Source organism: Acipenser ruthenus, chromosome 2 (assembly GCF_902713425.1).
Source record: "Acipenser ruthenus chromosome 2, fAciRut3.2 maternal haplotype, whole genome shotgun sequence".
In the NCBI taxonomy this organism is placed as follows: domain Eukaryota; kingdom Metazoa; phylum Chordata; class Actinopteri; order Acipenseriformes; family Acipenseridae; genus Acipenser; species Acipenser ruthenus.
Genome location: NC_081190.1, coordinates 58,774,578 through 58,801,025, shown reverse-complemented (window position 1 = coordinate 58,801,025; position 26,448 = coordinate 58,774,578). Strand labels below are relative to the sequence as shown.

The 26,448-nt window shown below is 38.4% G+C and overlaps 1 protein-coding gene across 1 annotated transcript; it reads left to right on the top strand.

The window, feature by feature from the left end:
• Positions 1-1,069: 1,069 nt before the first annotated feature.
• On the top strand, positions 1,070-26,448 carry LOC117409597 (macrophage scavenger receptor types I and II-like). The gene is made up of 12 exons (XM_058997775.1): positions 1,070-1,159; positions 2,767-2,887; positions 16,574-16,690; positions 16,900-17,327; positions 17,862-18,048; positions 19,468-19,539; positions 19,655-19,723; positions 22,144-22,170; positions 22,371-22,424; positions 22,569-22,586; positions 22,983-23,171; positions 25,317-26,448. The coding sequence occupies exons 2-12, from the start codon at positions 2,788-2,790 to the stop codon at positions 25,448-25,450; spliced, it is 1,395 nt and encodes a 464-aa protein (XP_058853758.1). The 5' UTR covers positions 1,070-1,159; positions 2,767-2,787; the 3' UTR covers positions 25,451-26,448.

The following is a 26,448-nucleotide window of genomic DNA, read 5'->3' as shown; positions in this document are numbered from 1 at the left end:
TGGAAATTGATGTAAAAACACATTTGGTTAGGCACTGCCTTTATTTCTTTAAAATGCAGTATGTCATGCACTGAAAATACAAATATGCGAGTGTTTGTATTGTTTGGTTGCGTATGCACACAGCATTTATGTGTAGCTCTGTATGTCGGCGAATGAGATTTGTATTAGCTGAGCGAGCATGTAAATGAACAGATCATATGTTACTGTAAACTCCTGGTTGTATCCTGAATTTACTATTTACTAGAATCATTTTTATCTTGAAATGACTTGTTTAAAGCTTGAAAAAAACAGATAGTTAATGCTTAGCAGATCCTCAGTCAGAAAGTGTGACAATAGAAAATAGCGTTTTTAAAAAATATATTTTTAATAACATAGAGTTGATGAACAGAACAGGCTAAATCTAGGAAGTACTTACAGGAATGACAAATAAGCAAGAGTATTTATGCACTACATTGCTGAGGTAGAAAGAAGGCAGCTGCAAGAAAAAATAAAAGGTGCAAAGTTCCTGTCAGTGATGTCAGATGGTTCAACCGATAGCACTGTCATAGACGAGGAGCTAGAATATCTATGTCTCTGCCCCAAAGTTCTGGTGACTGTGCAGTTTGTGTGCATGCAGTCTGTGGAGAGGACATATGCCCAACCCATCTCAGAAGCTATATCTTCACTCATAAGGCAGGATTTTAACCTATCTACTTTTACCCTATCCAAACTGCAATACATTACCTCAATATAGGTTGAACCGATGAGGGCCAATTGTAACTTGTGTTTTTTATAGAAGTTAGAAGAAACAATTGGGGAAACCTCGGCCCCCATCGGTTTTTGTGCCTATTTCCTTTGTGTTGGGCAAGGCTGCTCCAATGGTTTCTTGAAACTTTTCTTGTATTTTTGATATCTCCACTTTAAATGGCTGTGCACTTTTGACAACTTGGCATTTTTTCACATTTCCAATGTGTTTTTGTTTTAGATAAGCAAATCAATCAAGATATTATATTTAGATTAGGGCAATATGCCTCCTCCCTCAAGAAAAAAGTCACAAGAAAGTTAGTCATTTCCTGAATCCACAGTAGAACAATAGTGATTTTTCAGAATATTCTCTTAGCTCCTTTAAAACTGGAAGTGTTTATAAACCAGGCAGACAACATTTAAAGTGGCAGCTCAGGTAAAAAATGCATAACCTTTATTTAATATATATAAGTATATTTGTGTATGTGTGTGCTAGGGACTTCAATCAAATTCTTTTTTTCTGTACTTATATACAAATTTAGGTTTGTAATATATCATTTACCAAAGTATAATATTTCTTCCTTGTAAAACAGTGTTTTTGTCTTTTGACAACATATTATTTATTTATGTTCTTTTTTATACTTTCCAATCAATTGAGCTGAAATATTCATATTTAGGGCTCTTCGTTTCGTGTTTTATTTTTGGTCACATGATGTCTCTTTAAAGTTATATTGAGGCGACTCTTAAACTCTTGGAAAAGCGTTGATTGTGAAACAAGTTCACTTAAGTTTTGTCTCCTGTAACTTGATTGAGACTATAATTCTGTTTCATTGATAATGTAAAAATCTCCTTATTTTTAAATCAAACCGAACACAAAAAGCCAGTTCAGTTAAATAGTTTTTACCGGATTTAAAATCTTAATGACTTGTTGCAAATGTGTTATAACTGTTTTTCAAATAATAATTTCCTCTTAATTACAAATTAATTAACTCAATTTAACTTCATTTGCTGTTTGCGTTTGGTTTGAATAAAAAATAAGGAGCTGCGTTTTTTTACATTATCAATGAAACAGAATCATAGTCTCAATCAACACGTTTCCAAGAGTTTAATTGAACAGAGTTGGCTAAAAAAAAAAAAGGGAAAATCACGTGATCAAAAGTAAAACCCCAAAACGAAGAGCCCTATTCATATTACAGATACAGTATTAGGTGTAGCAGAACAAATCAAAAAGGGGTAAATATACTGCTTTATGTTTTTCAGGAGACCCTTAAATATAATCTTATGTGGATAAGTTAAACAGTAGTAACAGCAGAGCTACAGTAAAGACACATGTAATAATCTGGCAATAGTGGAAAACGGCATGAGAATAAAAGAGAGTAGTGAATTTGGCCATAGCACCTATAAAGGGTGTTACAAACTGGAAAGAAAACAACTAAATGTATTCAATATGTTTTCATTATGTTCACTGCAACTAATAATATAGTTGGACAACACTTTAACACAGTCGGTGTGCCTTAAGCATTGATTTCATCTAATTATTAAGCAATGTGAACTGTATAGATCATGTAAATTATTGTAGGGTTTAGCAAAATCCTAAAGAAGCCTCCAATTGTAACTGTCTCTGTTGTCCATGATCATGATGTACCCTATAGTGTTCACATTTTCTAGTTCAGATTTTTTGAGTTCATTTAAAAAAAAAAAAAAAAAGATTAATAAAAAATGAATTACAATAAATTAAGCTGCAAAATTACCATAATCTGAATCTGATATGATAGGTAATTAGCTACCATTGCTGGTACATTTTGCCTTCTGATTGGAAAATAAGCATTTATAAATGTTTCTGCAGCATTATCATTTTTCCTTCCACAGAAATCAGCCATGAACAATGCCCTTGAGAACATTAGCATGTTGGAAAATCATAAAAAAAAATCTGTTTGGCAGTTAACATTCACACGTTGTAGCAACACTGTCCAAATATGGACACTATAAAGAGCAATGCATTTTCTGCTCGAACACATAATTAAACTTGTATTTTTTTTTCAGAAAGTGTATTTTATTTGCAAAATGGCAAAGTGGAAGAGATCATCTGAAGATACAGAACAGATCACATTTATGGACAATACACAGGACCAGTTAGATGATTCTGAAGTGTCTTTGTTTACTGGTAAGTATAATGTTAATGTAACTGACACTATCAGTATGGTACAGTACATACAGTATTTGTATACCACAGGCAGTATACAATACTATTGTGTGTTTTTTTGGTTTGCTTTTAACAGGTCAGCTTTTAACTTGTTTATTTCAGCATCAGAACCAGGGTGCCAGCGAACAGTTACAGCTCCATGTGTTTCAGCATTAGCTCTGAAGCGCATGTTAGGGGCATTGCCGACTAACACATAAACATATTCCCCAAATGCTATCAGCACTTTCAGTACATCACACCCCTTCCCCCCAGTTCACATAGTCCCCCAGTCGTTTAGGGCAAACTCTTTGGCAACTGGGTCACAGAGTTGTCGGGCTCAGTGCTTAAAATGAGAGTTTATTTATTTAGCAGACACCCTTATCCAAGGGAACTTACAGAGACTAGGGTATGTGAACTATGCATCAGCTGCAGAGTCACTGACAACTACGTCTCACCTGAAAGACAGAGCACAAGGAGGTTAAGTGACTTGCTCAGGGTCACACAATGAGTCAGTGGCTGAGGTGGGATTTGAACCGGGGACCTCTTGGTTACAAGCCCTTTTTTTCTTAAGCATCAATATAAAAGGGTCTGGGGCTTCCTCTGATTGCATCGACATGGGTGGTGCTGACTCCACAACCGGTGGGCAAACAAATCTCCCTGGCGATGCACGGTTTGAACCCTCAGGTAACTGCTGGGCTGGCAGTGGTGTATCAACAGTTTTATTTGTCCATCTTCTGAGCTGATCCATGTGGCAGCGATGGGCTTGACCATCAGGTCAACCAGCCTTTTAAGACACAAGCCAAAACTAATCGATTTCAAAAACAGATAGTTAATGCCTGATTTACAGCGAATAATGGGACCAAATGTTTGTGGGAGAGAGTGTTTTATCTTTAGTAACTTTTTAACAATACCACAAAGCAGTACAAAGCATAACATATCACTGTAAATGAAGCAATTATATCTCTCATAAGAAACTGTTGCTCAGTGCAATGCATATAGTGTGTGTATATATATATATATATATATATATATATATATATATATATATATGTGTGTGTGTGTGTGTGTGTGTGTGTGTGTGTGTGTGTATTTTGGAACCGAATGAAATAGTAAGAGATATTACAGCAAAGATAAAACAACACCTAAAATAAAAGTAAAGAACAGTGAAATTAAATTGCTGCAGTCTCAATGTCCATCTAGTCAACCAGGAAGATGCTTTGGGTGTATTAAAAGCCCATGGCAAAGCAGGATGATCAGTGACTAGTTCAAAATGAGGACCTTCCAAATAATGCCTCCATTTTTCCACAGCACAGACAACCGCTAGGCATTCCTTCTCAGAAGTAGTTTTTTTCAGCCCTGTTAAGAAGGCGTGATGCATCTGTGTTAGGACAGCACCTAGCCCTACCTCACTGGCATCAATATAAATCCGAAAAGGCAGAGTTAGGTCTGGGTGGGCCAACACATCTGGTGATTGAAGAGCTTTCTTGAGGTCTTCAAAACTAGCTTCACAGGCTGATGTCCATTCCCACAGCTCTCCTTTTCTTTTTAGATTATTTCAGTCGGGCAGCTCTATCGGCGAATTGTGGAATACATTTATGATACCTCCTGGTATCTGCATACCATTGAATGGCACTGACCATGTCAAAATCTACATGGACTCCCTCTTCAGAGACAATGTGTTCTAGGAACGTATGCAATTTCTTAAAGAACTCACAGTTCTCCATGTTAAGAGTAAGATGGTGTGACAGGCTAGCTCTAGTGATGATGTCAGACCAGAAAGGAGTACACAGACAGACAGTAGTGGTGAGTGAAACTGAGACGATGTTGTGCTCAGTGTTTTAATAACACACAGAAAATAAAAAGGTTGAACCAGAAAAAAGGACAAGGCACATGCGGCCAAAATAAATAGACAAACAAAACGGACTAACACTTAACCCTTTGCAGTCCATTTATTAAGTGCGCGTCAGGTCCAATTTATTTTCACACGTGCAGTTAATTTTAGACGCGCTGTTTAAAAGTATTTTTTTTCACAGTCAAATGGGTTTAAAAGGTCCTGCATATCAACAAAGCACTCACTAGGCATCTCCAGCCCCACCCCACCCTTTCGTTCGCTATGGCTTTCACATATGATAATAAATAAATAATAATAATAATAGTCGTACATACCGATCAATCATCTCCTGATCACTCGTTTTATCACCAAACTCCTCAATAATGCAATCCAAGTCATTATTTTATTACTCAAAAAAGCTCAAAAAAGCTCTGCAAATGTCTGTGATAGTCTCTGTGCGCTGATACAGTAACATCCAGCTTGTTTCCTTATGACCACCCATATGGGATGCCAATAGCAAGAATGACTATTCATGAGATACACCATTTTTTTTTTTTTTTTTTTTTTGTAAAATCGGCTTGTCTCGGCTCCTGTCGCTCCCACTCGGCCATTGAATGGTTTTCTCGGCTTTTTCCGGAGAAAAAACGACTAGAAACCCATTTTTTGCGTTTTTTTGATGATGTCGGACAGGGTCCGACAATGGACCGGATAGGAATAATTGCAATGTCGGACCAGGTCCGACAATGGACCGCAAAGGGTTAAACAAACATTGGACGAACAGACAAACAAGTACAGTGCTGGTGTTTCCAGCACGTTGTAGCAATTATTATTTTCTAGTTTCTTTTAGTTTACTTTACCTCCTTCTCCACACCCGTTCTCCTCTCACGAACACACAACCCCGAGTGAGTGCTTTGTGCAGCTATATATACTGTTATGCCGGGATTCAATTACTATTTAATTATTCACTTGAATCCCAGCACGTGAACCAATTCTGTGTAACATATTATTAAATACTTTAAATGCACATGAAGTGAAGTGCAATCCCCGTGCCTAAATACAATTTAAACACTTGTGCTCATTACCCACATTATATCCCGTGTACCAACTAAAATACACCAAGATTAACACACTACATACAACATATAACACAGAAATGCACACAGGGGCGGGGCACATTGCCACAGTTGGGCTTGAAATAATTTTTTTAAAAACACGTTCTTGATTATTTGGTGAATAAATGATAATGTCGTCAATGTAGACAAAACAGCAATTGCCCTTCAATTCTCCCAAAACATGCTCCATTAACCTCTGAAAAGTAGCAGCTGGCATAACCTTGAATTGATAAAGTCCAAATGGAGCAATAAATGCGGTCTTCTGTTTGTTACTTTCAGCCATAGCAACCTGCCAATAACCAGAGCATAAGTCAAGTGTGCTAAAGACTCCAGCGCCACTCAGAGACTCTAGAATGTCATGCACTCGGGGCATGGGATAAGCATCAAACACAGTTTTTGCATTCAAACGCCGATGGTCCACAGAAAACCTGTAAGTGCCATCTTTTTTAGGAACAAGCACTACTGGAGCTGCCCATGCTGAAGATGATGGTTCTATGAGATTTTTCTCCTTCATCTTCAAGTGTTGCTCAATCAATTCTTTCTTGAGTGGCGATGCACGGTAAGCCTTACTATGTATGGGAACTTCATCAGTAGTAATGATAGAATGTTTAGTCACTGTTGTCATTCCCAGATTGGAAGTACACACAGACGGCCACTGTTCTATCAGTTTCTGCACCGGCTCCTGGGACAAGGATTCTTCTCTTACAGTCAGCAACGTAGTTTGAAGTGGTTAGGTGGTATAGAGCTTCGTTGTGCATACCAGACTGCCTCCCACTCTGCCTTCACAAGGAATGGACAATATTTATAGCTGTCTTGCTGTCGAATGTGATAGGATTTTCTGTGTCAATTTTTGTATTAGTTCTCTGAAGGAAATCAAGCCCCAAAACCAAAAAGAAAATTAGATGTTGTTGAAACAGGTGTCAATTTTCCATCTTACACCATGAAAATTATATAGCAGGCAGGTCTTCCCCACAGCACCATAAATGCGTCCATCTGCCAGGACGAAAGCTTGCTCCTCACGTGGTATGAGCGACTCATCAGGTTTCCAAATCTGTTGCCAGAGTTGATTCTTCATTCCCACGCCGATCTGAACGACCAGAAGATTTAAAAAATTCATATTGTCATCTTTTGGAATCTCCACGCTTTGCAACACTCCTTCGTCTCATTGCTTTTTTATAAAACCTTTAGCTCCCCTCTTGTCTGAATGTTCCATTCACTGGCTGTTGACTTTACCCCAATATTCTTTTTGAACCGACCAATCTCTCCACCATCGTTCCAACTCTTACGAGTTCAGCAACAGAAGTGATGGCCCCACGCAGTGAGCTGGCAAGCTTTGGATTGCAATTGTTTAATATCCTGCGTATTACTTCTGTTTCTTCCATATCAGATTTCCACTTTATGCAGAGAGCGCAATAATCATAGGCAAAATCTCATATGTCTTCCCCTGGCGGTTGTACTCTGTCACAGAGCTTGTCTTCAATCATGATTTGAAAATCGTCAGGTAAAAATGCTTTCAAGGATATAGTTTTAAACTGACTCCAGTTCTTTATGTTCTGCCATTCAGCCAACCACCAACTCTTGGCTGGTCCCTTAAGAAATGAAGAGAGGGTAGCACTTATTTCAACATCAGACAATGGACGCAGGGCTAAAAATTCGAATGGGGAGCTTGCCAGTCATCCTACTGGTATTCTCTCTTTGTATTGATGCCGTGGTTTGATGTTCCTCCTCTCTGGCATGTAACACTGCCGGTTGGGTTAGAGGAAATGCTAGCGATGGTCCAAATGACACGCAGGGTGTACTAGCCTCTTTTGTTTCTTCATTTCCTCCCGCCATACTTTTTCTCTACGGAGCAAACATTTCACCACAGACCTCTCCAGCTTAGCAAGGGCAGTTTTTACATAATTTTCTACGTTCTCAAATCTCTGATCAATATAGCCTCTTAATGACTCTTCCCTATTAATCTGGCTTTTCTGGGACTTGGTTTACAGCAACTGATAAATTAAGGGCTTGATCTAACACCCCTTCATCTTCCAGTTGGGACAGGGTATCTTCTGCCTCTTCTCTTTCTGCTTTTTCTAAATTACCTTGTGACAGGGTGGCTGAGTGGTGACGTCACGGCAGGAGCAGGCACGGAAATAAACTAACACCAATACTGCAGTTGCAACAAAAAGGACACGGCGGTGCCATTTTATTTAAATAATACAAAAATAAATAAAATATTCAAACACAAAACACTGTGCTCACAGAGCAAAATAAAAAGGTTTAACAAAAACAGATCACGCACACAAAATAAATAAAACACAGGTCAGGCTGGGCAGATTGCCTTCACTGTTCCAATGTTAATTTTACCCTTGTTTTCTCTCTGTCACTCCTCTCACTCTCTCTCCGCTCCTAAAACACCCACCCGGAACATGGAGAGCTGCAGGCTTTTTATATTCAGGTGACCATCTCCCAATTAGCAACAAAATGAATCACTTAATTAATTTGGGAGATGGCCACCTTCTGCACAAGTTTAATTACTACTGTGGATGGGACTACCCATCCACGCTACAAAACAAATCAGCTACGCCGTCAAAATGCAAAATAATAACAAACCCCGCGGCGCTCGCCGTCATTTAAAATACATAAACAAACACAAAATAACACAGGGGCGGAGGGGGAACCCCCGTTCTAAAATAAAATAAACAAATCAATGTACAGGGCTGCTTGCCCTGTTACATACCTATATAAAGCCCATCCAGTGAATCAATCAACTCTGACACTGGTTCTCGTCTGGTTATAAACGGACCCGCAGCAAAATCAAAATGCTCAACATTTAATGTCACTTCCTAACACTGACATTTAAAAAAAATAAAGCACCACAATAAAAGGTCTATAAACAATAACACACAACTCTTAACGTAACCCAGATCCCCGTATGGGCCACAAATTCTGTAACAACCAGCCTTTTAAGACAAAAGCCAAAACTAACCGATTTCAGAGTTTTTTTTATCATTAGTAACTTTTTAACAATGACAAAAAACTCTAGAGCAGTACAATGCATAACATATCAATGTAAAGGAATTATATCTCTTAAACATAAGTACCCTATAAGAAACTGTAGCTCAATGCAATGCATATAGTGTATACATATATACTGTATGTGTATTTTGGAACTGAGTGAAATAGTAAGATATATCACGGCAAAGATATAACAACACCTAAAATAACCTCATTAACACTGGAGACTGCTAGTAAAATATTGCACACAAACGTATAATTCAAAGCAAAAACAAAAGAGCATTGATATAAAGGAAACCAGTCCATGTAAATTAATGAGCTACAAAGTTCTATTGCAAAAGAAAAAAAGAAAACCAAGCAAAGTCAATCATTCTTCTCCAAAAACAAACAAACTTGCAAAAAATGGATTTCAAGAAAAAATAAAGTATCAAAACAAACACTCATAACTCATAGTACTATGAATAAAAAACAATTATGATCCAGCAATGTCCACCGTAAAAGAAAATATTTAACAGACTCACCGCTCCTCCCATGTGTCTGATGACACCGTGTAACAAATTTTTTTTTTTTTTTGGTTCCTGGGTAGTAAGTGTTATTTCCTAATTGCTTATGCCTCAAAAGTATAGAAAATGGCTATTATTCCCCACAAACTTTGCTTATGTGACCAGGACAGTGATATTTTGAAATTTACCTATTTTCCAGAACATTCCAGATAGATTCAGTGCTGAGTAAACTTGGAGTAACTTCTAGAACTTTCTAGAACTTTCCAGTAATATAAATAGTAGTATAAATACAGGGGCCTTAAGCCCACCAGTTCAGTTTAGTTCCAGCTGCCTAAGTGGATACATATCTGCATTTTTCTGAGATGGCATCAAGAGGCTGCAAGCATCCGGCAGACGCATTTTGAGACTTCAAAATGGTGGCATTCCTGATGGGTCTCCAAGGCGGTTTTACCAAGTTTCCCTGCTATCTTTGCCTTTGGGACAGCAGGGACACCAAGGCGCACTACCACAGGCGGGACTGGCCACAGCGGACCGAGTTCTCTGTGGGGAGCAACAACGTCAAGTGGGAGCCACTGGTGGACACCCGGAAGGTGCTGATGCCACCGCTGCACATCAAATTGGGCCTTATGAAACAATTTGTCAGAGCTCAAGGAGTCGGCAGCCTTCAAGTACCTTCAAGACTTCTTCCCTAAGCTGTCTGAGACAAAGGTCAAAGCCGGTGTCTTCGTCGGACCACAGATAAAGAAGATCCTGGAGTGCAATGAATTCCCCAAGAAGCTCACTAGTAAGGAGAAAGCGGCTTGGAACAGCTTTGTCGCAGTGGTTCGGGGCTTCCTGGGCAATCACAAGGCCGAAAACTATGTGGAGCTGGTTGAGACTCTGGTGAAGAACTACGGCACAATGGGCCGTAGGATGTCCCTCAAAGTCCATATCCTTGATGATCATCTTGATAAATTCAAGGAGAACATGGGAGCGTACTCGGAGGAGCAAGGCGGGCGCTTCCACCAGGATATACTGGACTTTGAACGCCGCTACCAAGGACAGTATAACGAGAACATGATGGGAGACTACATTTGGGGGCTGAATCGTGAAAGTGATTTACAGTATAATCGTAAATCTCGAAAAACTACTCACTTCAAAATCTTTTGTAGTCATTTTTGTATTACTTTAGTATAAATACATGTTAATTTGGATTCATATGTTGTTTTTTTCTGACTTTATGTGAACGAAAAGACACAAATTCGCCCATTTTCTCATTGGAAATAGGTACATTTCAAAATATCACTGTCCTGGTCAAAAAAGCAAAGTTTGTGGGGAATAATAGCCATTTTCTATACTTTTGAGGCATAAGCAATTAGGAAATAACACTTACTACCCAGGAACAAAAATTGTGTTACATCATCAGCTGCATGTTGTTCCTTGGTTGTGAATCGATCTCCGTTTCCCCAGTTTGAAACCATTCAGATAAAAAAAGAAACGAACAGCACCCCAGAATTGTGTTTGTGACAGGTTAGCTCAGCACTGTTCCAGAAAAAATGACATTGTTTCTAAATACGCTTTATTATTTTAAAAGCAAAAAAGAAAGTGGACCACACTTCTCTCTACCTAACTATTGCTTCCTGCGAACACAAATCCGCTCTCCTTCAAAGCCACTCCCCCATTTCTCGTAATACTCTCTTTCATCACCTGAAACCAGGTGGCTTCAATGAAGACAAATGACTGTAACTGGCATAATAGAAGAGCTTTCAAACAGAAATAATAATCATCATAATACAATGAACCCTGAAAAATCCCCCCTCAAGCCTGGGCAACTAAACCAAACAGGAGATGAAAGTTGTAAATACGGCAGAAACGAACAATCTATTTTAAACTGGCCAGATTTAATCCATCTTAATTAAAGAACAGAAAATTATGTATTTTTGACACCATTTATGTGGCAGTTGCCACACTACTTCCAAAATGGTAGCAGGAACCCATCATCTCATTCCCTCCCTTGTCCCTTATTCCATTCCCCTCTGCCCATATCATATTCAAACTCCACCGCTCCTTCCATACCTCACGTCTCCTCCTCCAGCTACACTGGCTCCCTGTCTATTATCGTTGCCTGTTCAAATTCCTTACCCTTGTGTACAAATCTCTCCATGGTCCTCTGGCCCTCTGCTTTCATACTAGCAACTAATCTGTATCTCTCCACCCCAGCCCAATAACTTGCATTCTTTTTTCACCCAGTATTCTTGATTGTACCATTTTGTCTAAATTTGTAAAGCTCCTTGGTTAAAGGTGCTATAAAAAATGTAAATAAATCAATTAAAAAAATTGTGGACTAAATATACGAACAGTGCCCTGATTCTCTGTTGAGCAGCTCCTTCTTGCTTCCGGTGCACGTCAGCCTGGAAATCAGAATGTAAGCGATCCAGGGTCGTTCTTAAACACCTGTTCATTAGCAGCTCCTGAGCTACTGTTGACACATGGACTGTTTCTTCCATCTCAGCCATGGAACGCTGTAGGTCTTTCAGAGTTGTCATTGGCCTCTTGCTGGCTTCTCTGACCAATGCCCTTCTTACCCGGCTGCTCAGTTTGGGAGGACGGCCTGCTCTAGGCAGATTCTGGGTGGTGTCGTATACCTGCCACTTCTTAATAATCGACTTGACTGTGCTCCAAAGGATATTCAATGTCTTTGAAATCTTTTTATACCCCTCCCCTGATCTGTGCCTTTCCACAACTTTATCCCGGAGTTGTTTTGAAAGCTCCTTGGTCTTCGTGGTAGTATCTTTGCTTTGAATGCACTACCCAACTATGGGACCTTACAGAGACAGATGTATTTAATCTGAAATCATGTAAACCACTTTTATTGCACACAGATGGACTATATTTAACTTATTGTGTGCATTCTGAAGACAATTGGTTGCACCTGAGCTTATTTAGGAGTGTCATAGCAAAGGGGGCGAATACTTATCTAATGAAGACTTTTCAGGTTTTTATTTTTAATTGATTTCTTTTTTTTCCTTTGTGTAAATCAAAGGAAAAGAAATCCCATTTAAATGCATCAAGATTTCAGGTTGTAACACAACAAACTGTGAAAACGTCCAAGGGGGGTGAAAACTTACTATAGGCACTGTATATATATATATATATATATATAGCTTGCAGTGATTTGCATAACTCAGTTGATGAATCCCACAGGTAGTATGACTTTTAGCCCTTTGTGGTCTGTTTATTCAGCATGTCTCAGGCGCGTCAGGTCCAATTTATTTTCACATGCGCAGTTTATTTTACAAGCGCTGTTTAACAGTATTTTTTCACAGTAAAACAGGTTTAAAAGGCACTGGACATCAACAGGACACTCAGTACTGCATCTCCAGCCCAGCCCCACCCCTTGTTCGCTGTATTTTTCACATACCTAGTCGTGAATACTGATGAATCATCTCCTGATCACTTGTTTTATCACCAAACTCCTCAATAATGCGATCCAAGTCATTATTTTATTACTATAACATCTCAAAAAGCTCTGAAATTTTTTCAGTTTTCAATTTACTAGGGTCATCTTTTTTATATCTTAGACTGTGCTCTGCTCTGCGTGCTTATGGGGTTCTCTGGGGATCGGAACTTAAAGTGCATAGTATAATAGACTGGGTCTCAGGAACTGCCTCTAGAGGGCTGGTCTCTGTGATATACTCACATCTGCTAAAAGCTTCATATAAGCTACTGGCTTGTATCAAAATATGGGAAAAAAGATCTAACCTCAGAGGATGGGCCAATTGATTAGGATATAATCTGGCATAATATGTTTAATGTGTCAAAAAATCCTAATCATCAGATAATTAATTTCAAATTGTGCCACAGGACATACTGGACGCCTCATAAGAGATACTGGGCAGGATTTTCAAAAACCAGTGTTATTTTATCGAACTCGTGTTATAGTAACGAGAGCTTTAGTAGCAAGTGATTTTCAAACGAAATGTGTTAATTAAATCAATCCGTTAATGCTTTGAAATTGAGTCGATGAAGTCGTTAATGAACACATGTCTCATTAAAAAGCTTAATTATCGCAGGTCACGTACATCACTTCCTGTCTCAATGACTAAATAAGGGGAACTTGTTAATCAAAATGCATGTAACGAGATCAAGAAAAATTAATTGAAGCATAATTTGCTGTTATGGAAACTAGTACTAGCATACAGCGAGACGGCTCTCTCACCTGCTAGCAGCAGCCAAACGGAAATGAAATAAAAAATAATGTGACTATTTTGTGTAGAATTTGTAAACTTAATTTAAAATTGTGCATTTGTCATGCAGAATGTACATTTATTTAGAACACTTCACATATACAATGCTGATTTGCGATTATCTGGTGTGTGGGTAAAAATTGTAGGGCACAGATTTTAAAAATAAATAATAATAAATGGGTCAGGGGGGAAGCTATCTATGTATATTGGTTGAAATGTATTTTGTTATGTTGACATCTACTTTTGTATGTATTTTAGTATGTACGATTGTAGGCTATAAATAAATTAATCCGACAGGTCCATGGCGATATCTTTTGAAAGCAAACCCCATATTGCACTTTTTAACTATTAGACATAATGTTTACATAACACTGACAACTGCTATTAGAACCATGCTGCATGATTTGTTAATCATTAATAGCATTATAATTAAACTATACCAAATCATGTTTTTATTTAAAACAAAGGAAAATATGTTTTTGCTGACTTTATAAGCATTTGGGCGACACAGTGTAAATCAAACGTGATTTGGTATAATTTAATGATAATGCTATTAATAATAAATTAATCATGATTATAGCAGAAATGTTTAAGTATTCTGTAAATATTTTGTCTAATAGTTAAAAAGTACAATGTGGGGGTGTCAGGTCTTGTTTTCATAAAATATCGGCATGGACATAATTTATATACAAACCAATGGAATACCATGTGTGTATGTATGTATGTGTGTATGTGTTTAATAGAGAGAGAGAATACATGCATGTCTCCAGTCATATGTGGTTTTCACGATCACATCGCATTAAGTTCTAGCCAAAATTGTAGATATTTATTACTGCCATAGCCTTATCCTTTAGCCCCATTGCCACTGTACTTTATGCATCCATGCATCCCTTCCTGCGATGTCATCGGGCAGTGTGTTCCGGGCTTAAGGTTACAAATTGTTAAAACAAGTGAACAAATCTCATTCATAACCACAAGTATATAAAAGTCAAAAATATTTTCATAACTACAAATACTGAATTATGTAGGTAGTCTCTGTATCATCTGCATCATAGCCACGGTTTGTTAAATTTCTGTTTCAAGGTGAGTTATAGTCTTTCGTTAATTAAAACCCTCCTTTTCCAAGTGCAAATTAACTCCTGATAAATTATGATAATTAACACAAATTTGCTTTTAAATTCCCACGCAAACAAAAGAAATAGTCGCAAGAAGCACTGCTCGTTAAGATATTAACATTATTTCATAAATCAACATAATTTCGTAAATAACGTTAGCATTATTATTTAATAACTAGATAGGCATAATGGCCTCTTGGAAATCAGTGCTACATAACAATTTGTTGTTATCATTTACACATTTTTGAAAATCCTGCCCACTGGGAATCACATCAGACCCACTTAGTAACCTCTGTTCTCTTAAAACACCTGGCACGTTAGTGCACATACTTTGGGAATGTCCAGAGGTTAGTTCATTTTGGGGCCGAGTGACATCTATACTGTCCAACATAACTGGGGGAGACTTGCCATTAGATCCAGTTGTACTATTACTTATGATGACTTAATGATGTTTTAGCGCCAGTGGAAAATTTGGCTTGCTGGATTGACAGCGGCAAAGAAACTGATAGTACAGCACTGGCTCCCTCCCCATAAAAAATATGTAGGAAGAATGCATACACACATTTCCCAAACATTTATTTATAGACAATATATGCTGTTCCGTAACTTATAGGCTAAAAAAAATGCATATTAAAGGATTTCAATTAATTCCTCTCTCTCTCTCTCTCTCTCTCTCTCTCTCTCTCTCTCTCTCTCTCTCTCTGCCTTGACACACTTTTGTCTGAAACGTTTACCAATTTCAAGTGGTGATGTTTTTCTATAATTTGTATGGGCTACATAGTTTTGTTTAGAGATACATTATTCCAGTTTATTAGAACACCGGCTTTAGCAAGATTTGCACAGGACTAAAAATCAGGTGTTCTCAGAGTTGGTCAAAAAGCGGACACGTTAAAGAAGCTAGCTTGCAATAAGGCTTTCAGCACCCCCACTAAACATTATTCCACTGCTTCCAAATGCAAAACATGGATTATTTACCTTAAATGAAGCAGTCTATAAACTCTCTCCCTTCTCCTTGGATGTTGTTGTTTCACCACAATAATATCAGCTACTACTAACATAGGATCCATGTTGAAAGTCAGGGTGACTCGACCTGAAGTGCTTTCACTCTTTTTATACTGGTATGTATATGTACTGACCATTCTGAAGCAGGCAGAAAGCTAACTGGTTTTCTGCAGCTTTAGAAAATACAAAAACGGTGGGAAAAAGAGGTGCAGAAAAAACGGTCAAAATAATGGCGTATAATGCCTCTTTTCCACTGTACAACCGAGTCGCGCCAGGGCCATAGTTGTATGTATGGTACAGATGTACAGTATTTTGTTCGACTATATTTGTATAAGTTTTTTCTTTATATATATAATAAAGGTCAAGGATGAGAAATTTGGTGGAATTTTGTGTTTTTGAGTGTGTGAGTTAAACCCATAGTTTATGTCCATTTGCTTCAAATCGGCAGAAATTCAGGCATAAGCTTTTTCATTTCTGACACACGACTCCAGATCTTTCTGAACACTTCTATCTGCCCACAGAGAAACTACAGCCTGCACTTCCTCAGGGTCCCAAGGCTGTACTTTTCTCTCATCACACTCGCTGCCTGCCATGTTTGTTGTTTTTCTTTCTGGAGTGTACTGACTGATGCAGTGTAATGATGAAAAGCCTTAACCCCACCACCGGCATGGCTCGCAGGCGGATTCAGATGTCTTGTAAGGCCAGAGTTTCAAGGGTTGGTTCTCACTCGGCTTGACAAATAGCCAGTGGAGAACCACCCATACCCGTACCGTACCGAGCCCTCCAGGATCAGATGTGCCAGTGGAAAATGGGTATAAGACTACCCTCCAGCGGATATCCTTTGAAAATAACCCCTGTGTGTTTTTGTGTATATTTTAGATCTTGGAAAGGACACCGCTGTTGAGATTAGAAAAAAGCTGAATTCCATGAAAATTGCTATAATTGCACTCTATGTGATCGTTCTCTGCATCCTGGCAGGGACTGTCTATGTAACAGGTAAAAAAATATATATACAGTATATATAAGTGTTTAGAAATAAAAGACTGTTCTGTTGATAGTACTTACATAAAGTAATGTATACTGAAGAAGTAAAGTGGAATTACTTACAGTGGTGTAAAATTGCATGTTGTTTGTTTTTATTAAGTTTATCTACACACTGGTAACTGTTGTTGTTGTTGTTGTTGTTTTCTTGTTTTAATGTACAGTGCAACTGTATGAAAGTCAGACGAGCATTTCCGATATGGAGGCCAGAGGCAGTGTATCTAAACAAATTGGAGAAAATAGTGTTGGTGAAAGAGTCTGGCAGGATGAAACCAACTCTGACTCCCTGAAAGTACTTGCCCAGAATATTCAAACTCTAACTGACAACGTTACCCTCTTAGAGGACTCAATAAACAGTTCCTTATCTCTCATGGAGGGTAAAATCCAACAACTGAATATGAAGAGTGAACAGCTGACATATATAATAGAGCACAACATGAACCCTCTGATTTCTCAGATAAAAATGAATGAACAAAATCTTCAGGATTTATCAAATCGTATTAATATCTTTGAAGATGATATCCGTGGTGTTCTGGACACAGTAAAGTCTGTGAATAGCAGCTGTATGGGGGACATCTTCATTCACCAACAGGTAAAACATAAAACACTGTGAATTACAGTAACTAGAAACTGGTTTTCCACAGTATTAATTGACTGAAGCATATATTTTGATTTAAGTGTAAAACATTTAGCTAAATGTAATTCTGTACATTTTACCTTTTAGGGTGTAAATTGAGCTCTGTGCCCTCTATAAGCTTTCAACATTTCAGCACCTAGGCTGTTGCTAAAAAGATTGATAATTTATAGCCCTACCAAATAATACTAGAAGAAATAATCTTTCTTAATCCAAACCCAGTCTAGTTAAACTATAATCTGAAATGCATACTTATAGTAGCTGCGAAAACCAAACATCAATATCACAGTTCTATGATAAGTGTGTAAAACATTTATAGCTGCTGCTGTTATTCTTATATAAAAAATAGACAAGGAATTTTTATTATGGTACCTGATTACTGTCATTATTCCAAACAAATTACCACAGGGTCTGCTGTAGTTATTTTCTTAGTTTGATGAAACAAAAAAAAATCAACCCTATATATTTATATAATTGCAACTCAATTAACAGGACATTATTCAACTGAATATGGCTTTTCTAAATGTGACCATGGCTGCAAGACACTTGGAAGAAAAACAGATAAATATGGATGCCAATATGAAACAAGAAATAGACATTTTAAATAATGTCACTGAGGACCTGAGACTGAAGGACTGGGAGCATTCACTGGCTCTAAATAATATAACCAAAATTCAAGGTAAATACAATACATTTGGGGTTATTTCCAAAGCTGTTTACTAAAAAAAAACTTAGTAAAAATAAGAAAAGACACCAGTTAAAATTACATTAGAGCTTTACATAATTAATGATTCATTTTGCTTGCATATAATAATTTTCCCAGGAAAGAAAACAAGGGGGTCATGTATCAAGCGTTTGCAACAGCATTAAGGCCATAGCGGCGAGTTTACTCCGGCCTTAAAATTGCCCCGTATGTATCGTGACTCTTTTGGCAAGTTAAGGCCATGTTCACACCACCAAAATACGTTCTGCTGTGCAATGCACTCCGCTGCTCATTAGTCATGCACTTTAATATGTGTCAAGCCTTAATTATATGCATAGGCAAATTATACGTGGGGCGTATTTGTGTCTGTGATATTAAAATTAGATTTATGAAGCGACCGAACAGCTGCGTCGACTCTAAAAGGGTCCACAAATAAGAAAGAGCATCATGGCAGCAGTCATAACGTGCTTCTTGCGATGGAGAGTGCAGGCTCCTAACCTTCCTGAACAACCCAGGAACAGAGGGAGAGTACTGAGAAGAAGGGAGAGTATAAAGAAAAGGGCTTATAACCAGGAGGTCCCCGGTTCAAATCCCACCTCAGCCGCTGACTCATTGCCTGACCCTGAGCAAGTCACTTAACCTCCTTGTGCTCCATCTTTCGGGTGAGATGTAATTGTAAGTGACTCTGCAACTGATGCATAGTTCACACACCCTAGTCTCTGTAAGTCGCCTTGGATAAAGGCGTCTGCTAAATAAACAAATAATAATATTTAGAGTCCGCATTACCCTTTTTGATCTTCCTGAGAATTAAATTATAACTCGATACCAGCTATTTCATTGTGTACAATTGTTTGTATTCATTGTATAATAAAGTTGATTCATTAAGTTATCCTTTTCATTATGTATATTTGCTTTTATGCGTTGTATAATAATAATATAATATAAAGTCAAGACACTTAGTCCACACAGGGTTGTTTCTGCCTCTCTATATGAGCTACCCTGGCTTTAGTGGGTTAAAACCTGTACATTTTATTTAAAACACAGGTTAGCCCATTTTTAACTGTCATTTCTGCCTCTCCAAATGATCTACCTATTGTTCAATTGAGGTAGCCCATTTGGAGTGGAGGCTCCTTTTTTTCAGATTAGTCTGTTAATCTGTGCTATCTGTAGCCCATTTTGAGCACCGGCGTAGCACAGTTAAGCATTTAAATGTGGCAGCTTACTCTGTGCCTTAATTTTGTGCCAGTTAATACATTCGGGATGGGGTCAAATTTGTGCAGCGGCAGAGCAGTACTTTACACTCCGCCAATTTAGCGCTGAGTCGGTCGATGTTGATACATGTCCCCCCAAGTGTTTATTGTGATTATTGGGAAAATTGTATCTTCTTTTCTGCAGGTCCTCCTGGTCCAAGAGGGCAGAAAGGGGACATGGGTGATAGAGGACATAATGGCTATCCAGGACAGCCAGGCAAGTACTATAAACAATATCTTTATTTTCTAATCTGTGACTTAATAATGTACTATCTGTGCTATATTAGGAATAGTGTTTGTGCAATACTGAGCAAAATTGCTTTACTTTTCAGGTTTGCGTGGTATTGCGGGACTCAAAGGGGAAAAGGGCCAAGGACTCCCTGGATCTCCTGGGAACCCAGGTATGACACAAACAGCTCATGTATTCACATTGTAGTTGTATCATTAATAAAACTTAATAAATGTTGGTATGTTTCTTTTGTTTCTTTTTCTTTTAAAGTTAATTTAAATCTATTTTTCACCTACATATGGGTTGTCACACTTTTCTGGGTGAAACTGTTAATTTGCTAATAACAGTTTTTAGAGAGGGGCGGGAGTAACATCAGCCCTAGATGGCCCAGTAACCTCGCACTCTCAGTCACAGTGCGTTCCGACCCCCTTTGACTGGCGTTTGTTACCACTGGAGCATTCTCCCACCAAACCCCAGCCTTGTCTCATTAATGCCCCCTCCCATTTTCGTATCCGTCTCTCTTTATTTGTTTTTCTTGGACGAAAAATGGGGGAAAACATTTCAGTTTGAAAGTGAAAAATATTACCAATTATTTCCCTTTTTCTTCTGTGCCACATTTATGCCATTAATTTGACCAATTCTTTATAATTTTAGCCTTTCTGCCACCCCAACTACTAGGTGGCATTTTATTGGTCCTACTGATAAATATACTTTTAGGGTGGGGTATGTCGCCGTATCTCCATGGACGCAGGAGATCGCCACCTAGCCTCATGGCTGCCACGACACACCGCCCAAGAGAGCTGCCTTAATTAAGGTATACCCACACCGGGTGTCCACAAATGCATGGGCTTTCACCTTACCCAAAACTGCATTATCAATACATTTTCCCCTTGTTTGCCCACTTCAGATGCCCAATTGCACATCGCCATGTCACACTCCATCGTCGATGGGCATGACCTGGCCTGGTGTCCCTGTTAATTACATCTAGAACAGATAGGGGGGAAGGAGGAAACATTGGTTATTTGTCTGTCCCGTTGCTGGTATGGCAATGGTGCCGGGGCAGCAGCTCTAGCCCCACTGGGGGCCAACCTTGACCTCCATGAAGAGGAGGCAAGGTTGCCCATTGGCGCCGGAGATCTAGGAGCTCTGTCCCAGTGTTGTAGGTGGAGCAGAGAGAGGAGGTGGTGTACAGCTGCTCCGATGGACGGGACCTGTGAGCATGCTGGTGTTGGCTGAGACCAGGGAGTCCTCAAAATCCTCAGCCAGTTTTATTGCTGCTTCCAGGGTGGTGGGGTTGTGGCGCCGTATCCACACCTGTGTTTCGGTGCCAACCACATGACAGAATTGCTCCACTGCTATTGCTTCACCCATTTGGAAACCTGTTTTCTGGGCGGGGCTTAGCCAGTGCACCATGTGGTCACACAACTGCTGCACAACCACCCTGGGGCGTGTATCTGGGGATGTTGAGCCGGCGTAGGATGGCTCGCTTTACCAGGTTGTAGTCAGCGGCTTCGGTGTCCGTCATGGCCTGGTAAGCTACCTTAGCCTCCCCGATCAGGCAGGATCCTAGCTGGCTCGCCCAGTGCATTCTGGGCCATGACGCGGTGGTAGCCAGCTGCTCGAAAGTGACCAGGTAAGCCTCAGGGCCATCCTCTGCTGTGCCCTCGCCTTTGGGGCCATCATCACTGGTGCCATTAGTACCGTGGTATGGATCGCCAGACCGACCCTCTCAACCAGCACCGTGTACCACTCCTCTCCATCTTTCCACAGCCTCCTGTCTGCTGTCCAGCGCCCCCAGCAGCGCTGCAAGTCATGCGTGATCCATCCCGTGTTCTGATACCACGTGTGGCAAAGTGGTTAGCAGTATGCAGGTGCAGGTGATCAATAAACAGACAGACAATTATAGTCCAGGTGCAATGTTGTTTAATGGTTTTTTAAATCCAATAGCTTGATGGCAAAACAACAGTAAATAATAACAATGGTAATGAAGCAATACAGCGGCGTGTATTGCTTATTTGTAATCCTCGGGTTGGCCCCGAAATAATAACAGTGTCGTTTTTAGTTCACCCACACGTAACACATACATAAACACAAACACCAGTCCACAGTGCATGCTCTAATGCTCGTGGTGAATACAGTTCTTTAGTGCAAACAAAGTGCAGTGTTGTTGATCCGGGTTTAGTGCTGGCCTTTGGCGACAGCTCTGGATCGTGTTAGCCATCCAAATAATTACAAACAGTATTATTAAAAACAAACAAAACACTCACGTTTCACATTCTCCTTCTGGTCCTTTAAAATAACCATTCACAAAGGAACAGATCACATCACTACGTCCTCTTTTTATAATGTCACCCATGACCCCTTGATCAACGAGCGCATCCACCCCTCCAATCCGCGGATGCCACGCCGTTTCCCGTCCGCGTCATTGAGTTTGTATACCGTAGCTTTGCCCCCTTACTAGATGGCTGACTTCCACCTAACCCTGGGAATAAACTGTCATGCCATTTAGTCCAGGGTATTCTATTCCCAAGAATCATTCGATTTCTGTCACACTACTGTATAAAACCTAATAATTAATTGTGTTTGTTTTAGGAGCTGCTGGTCCAAAAGGGGAGAGAGGTACTTTAGTTACATTATTAAAATCTTTAAACTTTTATGTGGTAAAATAAACCATTTCATTTTTGGGGCAGGGGAGGAGGAGGTGGAGGGGGACAGTAATTAAGAACACATGTCCAAACATGTAGAGTACTTTAAACTTTGCAAACAGTGTATCTTTATTAAAAAATAAAGAATGCAAATAATTGTATTGGATTTTTCAGGTCTTCCTGGTCTTCCTGGATCACAAGGATCAAAGGGGCAGAAAGGGGAACCAGGTAAATTGTATTGATACAGTATATATATATATATATATATATATATATATATATATATATATATATATACTGAACATGTCCAATTAATCAAGTTCTTAATGTCGGAAATGTAACGTTTTGTTATTTTTTCCCTGTTTTCTTAAGGCACAGCAGCACCTGCAGGTAAGAGAAGTCATATAGGACAGCACACAGTATATCTATAGTACCAACAGTAACAAAGCTTTAATGGTATAAATTGCAAGTGGGTGTCAGTACTATGAATTAAAATATACTGTAACTTCCTCATGCAAAGTTTCATAACATATGGGTAAACAACTACCAAGAAATAACCTTCAGTAGCACAGCCAAAATGGAGTATGTACCTTTAAGAATGTATAAGTACTGTTAAGAAGTTACATTTACAGCAAAACATAACTTACAGCTCTACCAGGCAAGTCCCAAAATAGTTCCACAGTAGCCCTAGACCTACGTGGCAGTCCATTTCTTGAATATTTCAGTAATAGGTGGTGCTTTTAGGTTTATGCTCATGGGGAATTATTTTGCATTTGTTTTGTCCAGGGCGCCCAGTTTCTGTACGACTGGTAAATGGATCTACACCAAACCAAGGCAGAGTGGAAGTACTGCATGAAGGGGCATGGGGAACCATTTGTGATGATAGATGGGATGTCCTGGATGGGCTTGTTGTTTGTAAAATGCTTGGATACAGCAAAGTTGTTAAAGTTTTCTTACATGCTGCTTTTGGGCAAGGTAATTATAAATATAGAGTTCATAAATTAGGAGATCTAACTTAATGACAAACCTTACCTTGGGGAATTCAATCAAAATACACCAGTTGTGTTATGTCTTTGTTCCACAGTGACATTCAGTTAAGCTTTACAGTACTAAGGAGCTGTTTAAATTTGTTTGAAATTAGGGGCTTTTTTAATGTCTTGCATTTTTGTTAATGAAAGGGCAGGTTGAGGTCATCTATGAAACCGTTGCTTAAGCTACCAATCTGCATTCAACACAAGCAGTGCAAGTGTGGCAGGGCAGCAGTAGATTTAGACCTTAGACACACCGGTTGCTGCCTCCTTCACTTATGGAACAAACATATATTTTTAATATATGGTAGAAAAGTATGATCCTTATATTTTTCATATATAGAAATTGGCCCCTTTTTTATATATTTAAAATATATGTGATATAATGTAATGCATTTATTTATTTGATATGGATTTGTGACGTCACGGACCAGGAAGTAACTGAAACCAAACAGTGGATGGGCGGTTGAAGCTGAGTGTAATGGCACTCAGCGTATTTATTAATAAACAAAAGATTTAAACAAAACACAAAACAAAAAGGCACAAGGGCCAAACGAATAAACAAACAAACAAGTAAGTGTCGTGCTGGCTAATCCAGCACGTTTTAGCAATTGTTAATTTTCTTATTCTCCTTGCGCTCTTTCTCTCTCCGCTCTCCCGTACTCTCCTCAACACTCCCCCAAGTGCAGAGAGCTGCAGGTTTATATACTCTGGCCGAGGGATTAACTAGTTGTTAATTATCTTATTATCCCTCGGCCAGAGTCTGCACGCGTTTGGTAAGGATGCATGACTGTCAGCTAGTTAAATAATCAGTAGCTGATCAGCCATGCATCCTCACGGGGTTTTTAAATATAATAATAAAAGACGCGGCGCTTTTAACCCGCCCCACAAACAAAAATACAAATAATAATAAATAGGGGCGGGACACTCCACCACAGGATTACAGACTAATGAATATATATATGGTGCACCATATATTTTCAACATATAAAATAAATATATAGATTACAGACTAAAATATATTTTAAATATATCCCGTATATTTTAAATATATAAAAAAGGGGCCAATTTCTATATATGAAACATAAAAGGATCATACTTTTCTACCTTATATTTAAAAATATATGTTTTTTCCATAAGGGTTGTGCCTTGCTTTGTGTTGCCGCTGACCCCTGTTCTCAACAAAGGTGGCAAGGTGGAAAGTAGGCAGGCTTTGTCTATAAACATATATATATATATATATATATATATATATATATATAGACAGAGATATTTTTCCACTTCAGAATCTGTCATGCAAATTCAGGCTAGGTGGAAAATTGGTGCAGGGCAAAACATGTTGTGATACGTATTTTTTAGCAATTGTGTAATTTCTAGAGGACATTTTTTTTTTTTTGTCTTTGAATACATGTAAAAAATGTTCGTTCTGATATTCGGATATTTGTACCACTAGTAGTGTAATCACTTCGCTGCACAACACTAACAATATAAGGGTGGTACAGCTTTGGATTCATGTAGCTAGATGTGTGATTAGTAAACCTGTTCTACTTTATCCGAATAAATGGTCAAGTTCTAACCCTCAAAAGCCATTGCAGCTCTTCTATGCTTTCTCAGTAACTACGGTATTGTATTTTACTGCCACTTCAGAAGTGTAGGACTGAAATAATATAATAAAATGTTTCTTCTCTAACTGGTACAAACAACATATCATTATACAAGCAAATACAGGTTTACCAAGAAGTGGTGGTTTTTCAAATTGGAAATTTGAGACCTACATGTAAATGAATTATTTAATTAATTCTGTGTCTTAAGTAGAAAGTGTTTCTAGATGGAATCATGGGAAAAGGGCCCAAAAGAGTAACAAATGGTAAAGCAAGACCTTTATTTTCCCCTATGGGAAAATTTCAGACTGATCGCCCCTTCCATATTACACGTATTACATAAAGAAATAGCCCAGAGTGGAAAATCAGGCCCCAAGTGTTTCAGTTCCAAATAGTTTGAAATAAATAAAACCCAAGGCTCAATAGGTTTATTTACAAACATTTAAAGTTTCAGGTTGTTGCTTTCTTAAAATGTTCTGTATTTGTTTTAGGTACTGGGAAAATACTGATGGATGATGTTACATGTTCAGGACGAGAGACTTCGATTTTTGATTGTCGATTTCCAGGATGGGAAAAAACTAACTGCAAACATAATGAGGATGCTGGTGTGTCTTGCTCAGCCTAGTCAACAATTAAATGACATGAAACTCTTTGTACACAATTATCAGCATCAGGTCTGTGAAGACTGAATGACCAATTGAAGTTATAATGTAATAATAATGGAAAGTAAGAGTTGCTTAATCAATGATAATTATGTTCTTTGATAATCATTAATAAACTATTGTGATTTTTTTTCTAATATTTTTTTATTAAAAGGTGTATCATTTATTAAAATGTATTGCAACCATATATACAAATAACATTGCAGACTCAATCCGACATGCAGGGGATAAACAGCTGTGACACGAATGGATACAGTATATATATATATATATATATTTATGAAAAATATATTGCTTAAATCACACAAGGCTAAATACAGGGAATCCAGACCATTTGTAAGGACCCTGGTTGTAGAGGAAGAATATAAAGTTGTTGGCTGGTTATTTTATTGTTAAATTGTCTGTCCCCCAAGGATTGAAAAGGAAAACAAAAAGCTCTAGTACAAAATATTAATAAAAAAATGATTCAGTTTTATTAAGCCATGAAAGCAGCATTCTACATCTGCCTGTAGTGGTGGATTAAAGCAAGAAAAGACAAATGTTGATGCATTGCTTTCATTGCTATCTTAGTCTCTGCTGGAGCTATTTACAAATATCACAACCAAAATCTGAGATTTAGAACAAAGAAAGACAGATATGCACATAATCCTGTTTGTTATCCCTTCAAAGCCAATAAGGGAGGAGAGTACTAGGTATGGATACATTTTGGGGTACTACTGCACTTGAATTTATTTGAAGAGCTGATTATCTATTTAGGGAAACCAAGATATTTACTCAAGTTTGTATTTTTTTGGTAGGAATGTTATTTATTAACCAAAACTGCATATTTTTGGAGCGGGATACATAGACTTTTCCATTGTCGTGGCTCCTATGACAGCATGATGAATTTAAACAATTTTCAAACTATTTTGACAGTTCTCTTCACATACTGTATTTAAATTAATAAAATGACTACTCTTGT